We start from the raw sequence: 11157 nt of genomic DNA, 5'->3' as shown, positions 1-11157 counted from the left end.
GAGTGGAAGGGACAGATTTGCCTTTTCCCACTGCGCGTGGGAAAAGGCAAATCTGTCCCTTCCACTCGTTTTCGGGCTGTTCTCTCTCGGGTTGCTTTTTCAGCCCATCTCCCACTGCTAAGGGAGCAGCGGGTGACAGGCTGTAGGAAAGTTGTGATGCTATCGGGCGTTCATGTTTGGTTTCAGATTAATTGCTAGAGGCAAGGTGGTTATGTTTTAAAGGTCTGGGCATTTTCTACAGGGTCCTGCTACCTGGAGTTGAGATGTTTTTAAGACAGTAAAAATTTCTGCTAGGCTATCTATATACCTGTAGTAAACAGCGTTGACTTTGTGTTTTGTACTACCTGCTAGACGTTTTCCCTCTCTCTCTCTTAGGTTATTCCTTGCCTCTTGCCTATAAAAAGGATCTCTCCCTCCCCTCCTTCTCTCTCCTTTTGTTTGTGGGGTTTTTTTTTATTTTCTAAAAACGCATTCGTAAAAAACAGATGAAAATAATGACGGTCAGATTTAAACACCCCAAATCCAGGAAACTCACACTTATGGCTGCAGCGCCTGTCTCTAGCTCCCTTGTCCTGTCTTTGATGTGGTTGGAGCAGTGGGAGATGCTGTCCCCAGCCTGGCGCGAATACTTATCTCGTTTAAAAATACAATGGTGTCATTTTATAACAAAAACATGTATATATAAAACCCACTTTTTATTGCCTCGGTTAAAAACTGACAGCTGGAAAAAAGAACGCTTTCTGCCTTAACGAGGAAAAAATTGTCTTAGCTTTACTGACAGCAGACTCCAGCAAACGAATACTTAGTCCCGTTTCCTGACTGATTTTCCCACTTTGTCTTTATAGTGTCCTTGCATATCAACGGCTGATTGTAATGATGCGGCTTTGCATTTTTAAAGCCTCACCCTCTTTTACGAGTCCTAAAGCCCTTTGAGGGCCATTCAAAATGCTGCCCAGTATCAGCTGGCCACCGGACAGTTTCAGTCTGTGCAAATGCAGCAGTGCAGCAGTGTCTCTTTTGCTAATATTTCTGCACAGAGTGTAGCAATGTGTGTCGGTTTTGTTCTTATGATTTTGTTCTGCTCCTCCTTCCCCAAATAATTACAATTTCTGTACGGGAAACAGACCCTTTTCACATTAGACAGATGTAAAATGGAGCAGGTATTTACAAGGGCTGCTTTGCCTTTTCCTTCTCCCCACTCATTTCTTCCCCCGCTGTGAGATTCAGTAGCTCCCTGCCAACCACCCAGCTATACCCAGAGCAGATATCTTTGCAAAATGAGGGTGACATCCCCAGATCGAGATTTTTTGGCAGGGGGATAGGAGAGGGCAGTCCTGGGACTGTTGGATCCTATTCACAGGAGTAATGGGAAGGTAAGGGGCTCCAGGTACTGTACGGAAAGAGCTTTATTAAATGAACCATTGAAAGAGGTGCTGTTACGTGAATGATGAAGGCAGCGGCAGCAGGATTAGATAGTCAGGCTTCCTCCCACAGCTGCCCCCCAGCCCTTCTGCCTTCCAGCTGGTTTGTCAGATTCAGCACAAAGCTGGAATTTGTGCCTAGGTCACTTCTGTAAGATGCACTGGTGAGAGTGCTTGTGTTTGTCTCAGTGGAGCACAGTTTCTGTGCTTTCACAGGCAGGGCAGATGAGAAATGGTCTTTCTAAATCATGCTCAGAGCAGGTGTGGCAAGTGGTACTATCACCCCCTTATCCCTAGAAGTGAACATAGGTGCAGGTTGCACTTCAATACGCAGTGAAAGCCAGATTTCAGGTTTGTCTTTGCGTGCTGCGCAGCTGATCCAAGTGGGCATGCACAGGCACAATGCCTGTTAACACTCTACTACATTGTTGACTCCATCAGTGCAAATCACTTTGTTATTTAACCTTTCTAGTGTGTCTGTAATCACATGCGTTTGCATATACATAGGGTGCCTAATAGGTCAGTGCAGCAGTATGTTAGTATCCCCTGGTAAGCCTGTTGATGCTGCAGTCTTGGAGGCTATTACTGGCTACAGTGGGGTTGTGCAGAATGCGTGGTGTTTTGTGGTCTGTGGAGGAGGACATTTGAATCTTTCTTTGCTGTGCATATCAGTCTGTTCCCAGCCATTTCAGGTTGAGTTTGCCTTGCCTTCAAAAAAGAGCATTGATGTTTTTTCTCCCAGAAGTGGTCTATATAAAAGCTGCACAGAATTGCTAGGAAGAGGAGGGAGAATCTCTCTCCCTTCCTGCTCTCCTTTTGGAGGCCTAGATGCTGTGGAGTGGTGGAGAGGCAGACACAGAAGTGCCTTGCAGTGTGGCACAGCAGGGTTTTGCGGGTCGTCTTGATACTGGGTACAGGGCTTGGATGGCTTGAGCTTGCCCATGAGAAGTATAGCATGAGTGGCTGCCCTGCACTTGTGCTTGAGAGGTCTCCAAAGCATGTGAGGGGATGGAAGGAACATTGCCCACAAACTGATCTGTAGTGCAATGTTTACCACGTCTCGTGTTGCCAATTCCAAGGGCTCAAAAATCAGGTCAGCCTTCCCTCGCCGCTCGCTCAACAGACTGGCTTAGAAATCAAGATTGTAAGTAATACCTTATGGATATTCAGTTCTAGTGTTGAAATATTGAGAATTTACGTTTTCATGCTTTTCTTTACAGTCTGGGCTAGAAGTTGACTGTAAGAGGAAAAAAATGTTAAAACAAGAACAAGCAAACAAAAAGAAAGCTGAGGGCCTGATGAAATCATGCAGTTTCAAGAGTTGGTGCTTTAAGATAGTTTTGAATCTTGTGATAAAATCGTGAGAGATCGCAACACTGGAACTGGTTGTAAAGACACAAGATAGATGATGTGACGCTGACCACAGCTTTGCAGTCAGTGCAGAACAGGAAAAATCATGCTCAGCGCCATGTCAGCTAATTTGATTTCATCGCTCTGTTCAGATGTCCCAATTGGTATGTGCACATATGTTTCCAACCAAAGGACTGCTAATTTCAATGAAAGAATTTGAGACTTTGAAATTACGTAAAAGATAGGAAACAGTCAAGTCATTCAAAGCTCAATTTTCACCTCATTTCCCACTCACTTCTGTAACCTTCAGTGACCGTCTGCCTATCCAAATGAATAGCCTAACACATCATGCCTTCCTTCCCTAGCCCACCCGTGGTTATCTTGGTTTGCCGAAGGTCGAGAAAGCCATGGGAGCTGTGAAGCTGACAGGCATGAGAAAAAGCAAAAGAGCAATTGTGGGTGGACGAGTTTTTGGGTAAGGCAGGTTATTCTGGAAGCCCAAGGTGTAAGGGATGCCAGTATCTCTGTGAAGGCATTGGCACTTCAGTAGTTAATTGGTTCATCTTTTCCTTGGTTCGCTAAAACATTTGTCCAGTGGAGACATTTGACTCACAGCAGTGCTTCTGCCTGCTGTGACGAAGAGTGAAAGCAGAGCACCTTGGGCATTAACCAGCCTCTCTGGCAGACACAGCTGGGGTCTGGTACCTCATGTTCCCTGCCCGACTGTGCTTTCCTCTATGCGAGACTCCCAAAAAAGCATTTGTGCCTTTAGACACTGATCTCAAAGGCTGTGTTCCTGAACTGCATCAGACTCTGCTATGGGCCCCCCAAGTGTGATTCATCGTGTGGTGCCCACTGCCCCGGTCAGATGCCATTGCCAAAGGTGAGCATCTTAGAGCCAGCTGAAGCCATCTGAGGTTGTCTTGGTGGAAGATCACTTTGATTATGACTGCTTGGAAAATCTTTTTGTGTCTTCAATTTTTAATGTGGCCTATATCGATGATTTTGTGAAGCCTATGTTTTGGGTGGACTAAGTTTCTTTACTTGAAGAAACTCAGAGCAATCTGAGACAACCGTGATTTTATTTCAGATGAGGACTGATTTTAGTTTTGGGGTTTTTTTTCCTGAAAAAGTGTGGCATGACATTCAAACACCTCAGAAGCTGTTCTTTATTTCGATTATGCTGTAGTATAGTTATGGACAGTTGTGGCGTGAAGTTGAGAGGCTGTCATTAAACTATGCAACAAGCAGTTTTTAGTTTTGTTGAACAGGTAAATGTTGGCACACTTGCTCCTTCTGGTACCTCCATAATGTCATATTTGCTATATGGATGTGTGGGATCTACATCAGAGCTTAAACGTGTACTGTCGGCTTTGATGCCCATCTTTGGGACACAGTAGATATACTTTTCTGAGGAGCTGCAGATAAAATCAAAGGAAGTTGCAGACTGAGTTGTTTAGTGTCTCAATAGTCAGATCAGTGTGTACACACCTGGGCACCCAGAGACAGACAGAATTGGTGTCTACTTTAAATAATTCGGTTGGGACAGGAGGTGAGTAGGTAGTACTGGATGCACAGACCCTACTGTGCAATATAAAATGTCCTCTCATTAGAGAAGAAAGGGCAGCCTTAATATGCAGTACAGGGATCTGGCTCTGGGCACAAGTCTGAGTGCTGAGACAATTCTGCCTCATGATAGTGGCTGGACTGTGAAGCGCACTAATTAATTCCCTTGTGTTTCCGCAGCCTCGGAGCGATCTGTATGTCCGTCCCTAGATGAAGCACCCCCCTTCTCGGTGCCCTTCAAACCGTACATGTGGAACAGCCTGGGTGGCTCCGAGCTGAGGCACCTTGTGCAAAGCTACAGGCCCTGCCCGACGCTGGAGCGAACCTCAGCCCTGGGGCTGTTCTGCGAGGGAGGCTCTGAGCCTGCCCTCTACGGCGCAGAGTGTAGCTCTTCCCTCAGGCTTTATGGTGACTTCGGCTCCCCGGGCCCAGGACTGTTTGAGCGGCCGCCGGCAGCAGCGCCCAGACACTATGCTGAGACGCAACCTGGGCTGCAGCAAGAGAAGGGGCCAGGTGGCATCAAAGTGGAGCCGGACCTCTTGTGCCGCCCATTGCTCATCAGCACTGGCTCTTACAAGTGTGTCAAGTGCAGCAAGGTACGGATCCCTTTTTCCCACGCTGGTTATGGCTCTTCCCCAGCCCCTTCTCCCTGGCAAGCCTGACCCCTGTGCCTCTCTCTCCTCAGGTCTTCTCCACCCCACACGGCCTTGAGGTACATGTGCGCCGCTCACACAGTGGCACGAGGCCCTTTGCCTGTGACATGTGTGGTAAGACCTTCGGCCATGCAGTCAGCCTGGAGCAGCACAAGGCTGTACACTCGCAGGTGAGAGCGCGGCAGACTGCCAGGATGCAGGTCTGAGGGCCAGCTGCTTGCTTTGGCTGGCTGTGAGGGGGCCATGAAGGCAATCACATGGCAGCAGGTGGGCTTCTAAACTGAGGAGAGGAAGAGAGCACGGTAGGGCTGCAGTGGGCAGTTGTGTGGGAAGAATATGGTGGCAGGCAGAGGAAAGGGTGGGAAAAGCTAGTGAGCAAAGTAGCAAATCAACAAATTAAAGAGCACAGGCCTTGTTTCCATTCCTCAGACCTTGTGTGCATCTGTATTAAGCAGTGGGCACTTCTGGCACTAGAGAGGTAGCAGATAATAAAATCTAACTCTTGGAACTGGAAATTGTAATGTGGGCGTGGACTTTTTTAAACAGCTAAAGCAACCAACTGTGCTTTCTTTCAACACAGCTCTCCTCATTCTTTCTCCTCCCCCCAAAAAGTGAGTCTTCCCTTGTTTGTAGTCATTGTGTCTGTGCAGGGAACATCTGAACGACCAGTCAGGTATAGAGCACAGACTTCGCCCGTCTCGACACACTCTGAGTCACACACCAAAAGAATATGGTAGTTAATTTTGGTAGGTGGACTTGTAACATTTTCCACCTGCTGATATTGTGCCATATTTCCCCTTCACCCACCCACTTGACCTGGCAAATCTTCCTTCTTCAGATTGGCTTTTGGAGGATAGAGTTACAGCAATGTTTTTTTGCTAATTGTTTTATTTACAGTTTCATGAGTGTGCAACAGTAGAGCACACAGTGAGGGGAAATACCTCATCACCCATTAAGTAATAGTGAAAAGAGCAGCACTACGTATTGTGTCCATGGACGGGACAACATTTCAGGGGGAATGCATTAAAAGCCAAATAAAAACTAGGGTGATTGTATGAAAGCATAGCAGGAGGAGGAAGGTGTGATGGTAGTTAAGGGACAGTTAAGGAAAGTAAGGACAGTTAAGGTAGTTAAGGAAAGAAGAGATGATTTGTGGTGGAAGAAGGTGGTGGAGAGGAGTGTGTGAGGGAGAGGAGAGAGACAGCAAGGTCTTAATGCATTTATTTTCATATGTTAAAGTAGTAAGCCAAAAAGCTGTTTTCCCCAGGTGCTCTAGGTACCTTTCACTTGAATTTTAATGGAACTACAAATACGCAGTTAGTTGTTGTCCTGCCAGCAGAAGTCAGAGATTTCCCAGGAGAGCCAAGCAGACCTCAGCACCCACTTCCTTGTGTACAGTGGAGATGTGGCTTCTGAACAGTGCTGCAGCTGCTGGGCTTCCCAGTGGAGTGATCATGTCTTGGGCCCCTGTTGCAATGTGCAGGCAGACTCTGCCTGGTCAGTCGGGGCTGCTCCCACCTGGACATTCCTGCCAGCAGGAAGAGCTGTTCAATTAAATTTTTGTGAGGAGTGGTGCACAGCACTGGGAGAGGGTGCATTATCTTTTTTATCATGTGGTGTTATCATGCCAGTGGTAGCGTCTCCACAGGCCAGTGGAGAGAAGACTCTGGAGAAGTGGAAGTGCTTCCTGCCTTGCTAAGGCAGAAGGTGCAACACTGATGTGCTGCTGGGCAGTTTGTTGCTGGTAGGATTTTTGGTGTGGCGTAACGTGTGTGTTTGGGCTCCTCTCTCTGCAGGAACGCAGCTTTGATTGTAAGATTTGTGGCAAGAGTTTTAAGAGATCTTCTACTCTGTCCACCCATCTGCTCATCCACTCAGACACCCGTCCCTATCCGTGCCAGTACTGTGGGAAGCGGTTCCACCAGAAATCTGATATGAAGAAACACACCTTCATTCACACAGGTTAGCCCTGCAGCTGCTGGTGTTCAGCCCCAACTGTGAGGGCAGGTCTCTGAAGAGGCCTCTCCGCAGCAGTCCGTTCCTCCTCAGCTGGCGCAGTACATGCACCTCCCCATGCTTCTCACTGCCCTGCTGCTGTTCATGTTATCTGAGCTCTACTGGTGCAAAGGAGAGCGATTTGAATGTGGTTTCATGAACAGCAGCTGCAAAATAACCCAAATCCTCGCAATCCAATCAGTGTTCCCTTAACAGGATCCACCAATGTTTATTCAAAGGGCTATTGTGTAAGATGATTTGTAGAATATTATATTCGTGTAGCCTTGATTTACAGCTGAGGTCCCTGGAAAATGACAGGTGAATTTGATTGCAGCATTTCTTTTTGCAGGATCTGCCAATTTACAATAGGAACAACAGGAATCTCCTCCTCTAGATCAAACACTAAACTGGAGGGCCTAGGGTCCAACTCTTAGTCTAAATATTTGTTCAGAGATTGTCTGCACTTCCACACGGACTTTCTGAGAAATGGCTGCAGTTTGATACAGAATGGAAGGAGAGGTGCATAGTTCTCAAGTTTCACTGTTAGTAATAAACATGGAAACTAATAAAGTGCAGGTGAATCACCAAAGGAAATTGTTTTAAAAATACCATTCAGTGAGAAGGCAGGTTTATCAGAAATCTTTAAAAGAAAATTATGCCTTTCAGACCTGCACCATTCACTTAAAGTAGAGGGAAACGAATGATGTGAGAAGCATTTGTAGACCCAAAATAACAGCTGTACTGGCCAAACCCAAGGTGCAGATGACCGAAGTTCTGTTTCCTGATAGTGACCTCTAGCAGATACCAAGGGTGAAGCATAAAAATGGCAAATATATAGAAAGATGTCATTATGTGTAGCGCTGCTTCGTTGTGACTTTTCCAGATGACAAGCAGTGAACAATAAATGTTACTTATAAAGATTTTCCACCACATGTTTGCTGGATTAAAATGAACTGTTTAGGAAGTAACACAAAAAGTATTTCCATAGTAACTTTTTCAAATGAGGCTTGATTAAGTAGAATTTCAGCCAAATTCTGAATCAGTCAAAACCATTATTTTGTTGCGAGATCAGAAACCGTGCCTGGGCTTTTAAATTGCTGATATAAAACCAGGTCCTTAACTGAATCAGGGATCCCTTTCATATGCAGCATACACTTGTAAACTGAGCCCCCAGCGCATTTTGTATTATTTTATGTTTCTAAGAATCTGATCTTCAAATATGCAAAGAGTTTGTTGCTCCAGCTGAAGCCAGTGGGCTCTGCAGGTGCAAAGCCACTCTGAAAATCAGGCTTGGTTTTGTGGCTGGGTTCCCTTTTATCCGTTACTTGATAATAAACTCTATGAAAATGCACTGAGACGGAAGCCAGTGGAGTCTTGCCCTCCATAGGAGAACTTCTGGAGGCTGGATTTTTTCCCATTTACGTTATTTACCTGCAGGAGAACTTCAGGGCTGGCTTTGGGTGGCAGGGTAGTGAACAGAGAGAAGAGCAGATCTTTGGATGAACCCTGTCCTTCAGGATTCACTCAAGGGCCCTCATACCCCAGACCCCAGCTCACTGGGTTTGGGTTTAACAACCTCCATCTATCTATTCCACCTGCTCCCATGCTGATGCTATAATAATCAGTCAGGCATTCAGCACGACTTGTGGGTCCTTCCAGGAGTTCCTCATGTTTCTAGGACACAAAGCCAGTTTAAATCCCACAGAGCCCACGCAGCCAAATGTATTCACAAGTTACCATGTCCTGAGAGCACTCTGTGCTTCAGGCTGCTCGCAGGACTATACTGGGCCGATGGAGGTGCAGCCAAATCCAGGCCTGCTCAGCTGCAGTGCAGGCTCAGCTAATGCTCTGGGGCTCCCAACTGCATGTTTTTTATAAGAATGACTTCTTTGGTAATCTCATGGGAATCGCTTTGGTTAGCTCTAAGGCCCAGTGAGCATTTCCTGTTTGCTCTGGTCCTGCGTAAGCAGCACGTTTGCCTCTCTCACACCCTCTCTCTCCCCCGTCTTCTGCGTGCAGGTGAGAAGCCTCACAAGTGCCAGGTGTGTGGAAAAGCCTTTAGTCAGAGCTCCAACCTCATCACCCACAGTCGGAAGCACACAGGCTTCAAGCCTTTTGGCTGTGATCTGTGTGGCAAAGGCTTCCAACGGAAGGTGGATTTACGGAGACACCGGGAGACACAGCACGGACTGAAATGAGTCCCAGCTGCAAATTGGAAAGCACCTACAACACTATGAGAACAGACTCCCTTGGCTTCCCCGCTGGACCAGAGCCCTGTCCTGAGCACAGACCCTGGCATTACTTTTCTGACCAGGAGCTCAGAGAGGAAAGAAGAGGACAGGGCCATGCATTGACAGCTCCACCCGAGTGACTGTGAAAGTGGAAATTAAAGGCTGGGTTTCTCTCTTCCTCTTCCCCTCTCTGTTTCTGAAATAACACTGGAAAATAAGCCTTTTAGATAGGAAGCCTGGTACTCCAAAGACGGATAAGCTACCAAGTATCTGTAAGCTGGAAAATATTTCTCCCATGGCCAAGATGAACCCCCTGAAGTCTTCAGTAGCTCATCTCCTTGCAGGGAAACATGGGTATAACAGTGTTTACATGGTAATGACAGAGAGCCATCAGCACATGGTGCACGGAGCGCTTGCCTTGCTTGAGTTTCAGTGCTGACTGGCTTCACTCTTAGTTTCCTGTCGGGAAAAGCTGGAGGATCAGGATTGAACTGTGCAGTTTGCCATCTTGCTGGTTTTTAAGCAAAGGTACCAGCTTGGGCCTGATCCTGCTCTCCCTTGTTCTGGTGCAAATTGGAATCTGCATTAACAGTTACAGAGAGGCCCTTTTTATCCTCCCAGAGCCATCTCGCTCTCTATGCAGGGCTTGGCTGTGTGTGTGTGTGTGTTTGAGGCTTGGGGGGGTTACTTCTTGCTACATCCACTGGGGAGAAGCAAGCTTGTGAAAGACAAGTGGAAAAGCCAAAGCACAGAGTTACGCCTTGGAACTAGAAACCCATCCAACAAGTGATCCTGACTGAGGAGGGCAGGAGCACCAGGGAGGCACAGACTTTCTGTCCAGAACCATTACTGGCTTCCGTACTCTTGGGCTTGTTCTAATAACTGGAAAATATGTACTCAAGAGCATTATTTGTATATTTGGTTTTGTTTTTTAATTTTTAAAGGGAAACTCAGCTGAGGTGGGCAGGAATCATTATAAAAGTATAATTGACTGAATTTGCCTTAAATGACTCTGCATGTACCTCAGTTAAAAAAATGTTCTTTTTACTTTGTTGACAGGTTTGTAAATGTCCTTATTTAGATTTTATGGAGTGTCTTATGTTTATTGGTACATATTTATTGGAACAATGTTTTAAGTTAATAAAGTATTGAGGATGGTCCAGAGTGATTTTTATTTAATACGTAACTTCAGCACAGTTGTGAATGTCAGCTGTTACAACGGTGCACCACAGCGATGGTCAGGGCTACGGCATTCGAGGAGAGAATGCAGGCACGGCAGAATTTGCGCAAGGGCTCTGGTTATTAAAGAACACGACTGCCATATTTATTTGTCCAAATCCCACTGATATCAGTTAAATGCTTCACACTTTTGAAGACTGGGGTATACTCTGCTTAGGACTATCACCACAAAAGGGAGTATAGGGGAAACAGCAGTTTTAAGTGTCTGCTTTGGAACTGTTGCCTGCTGGAAGGCCCTGCTTACCCCAGGAGGAACTCGAATGTCCTTCTGCAAGATTAAATATGTTTGCAGGGACACCTGAGCATTAGGTGCGTCATTTATACTTAAGCCTGTTTGGACTCACAGAATTGCCTTTTGCCTGCCTGCCTCGTCAGCAGGGCTTGCTCCATCTGGCAGCCGCAGCCCATACAAAAGAAGCAGGAGGATGACAGAGGGTCCCTTCTCCTTTTCCCAGCAAAGCACAGCACGGCAGCATGGGCTTTTTACACGTGCACTTTAACCTTGTGTGCCCACATGGGTATATACTCATTTCCAGCACTGTACTTCTATTCTGGATAAAACCCGTGAGCAGAGGCCCCCTCTGCTCTGCTGAGCTGGCCCAGCCCTCAGCACCCTGCCCACCTGAGGGCTGTGGCACTCCACCCACCATGGTGCCACCCAGGTCCCTCCGTGCTTCTGCTTTCTGCTACCTCCGAGAACTT

At 46.6% G+C, this 11157-nt stretch overlaps 1 protein-coding gene across 1 annotated transcript in view; it reads left to right on the top strand.

Moving 5' to 3' along the window:
* GFI1 (growth factor independent 1 transcription repressor) overlaps positions 1-9544 on the top strand; it is a gene marked incomplete at its 5' end in the record, with an annotated part of 9856 nt that extends 312 nt beyond the window's left edge. Inside the window, 4 exons of the mRNA XM_010286413.1 lie at positions 4518-4933; positions 5023-5160; positions 6787-6952; positions 9005-9544. Of these exons, the coding sequence (XP_010284715.1) occupies positions 4518-4933; positions 5023-5160; positions 6787-6952; positions 9005-9183 (899 nt within the window). The remainder of the gene's footprint in view (positions 1-4517; positions 4934-5022; positions 5161-6786; positions 6953-9004) is intronic.
* Positions 9545-11157: the final 1613 nt, after the last annotated feature.

This window comes from Phaethon lepturus, unplaced genomic scaffold (genome assembly GCF_000687285.1).
Source record: "Phaethon lepturus isolate BGI_N335 unplaced genomic scaffold, ASM68728v1 scaffold17624, whole genome shotgun sequence".
Classification (NCBI taxonomy): Eukaryota; Metazoa; Chordata; class Aves; order Phaethontiformes; family Phaethontidae; genus Phaethon; species Phaethon lepturus.
This window is presented reverse-complemented; position numbering and strand designations above follow the sequence as displayed.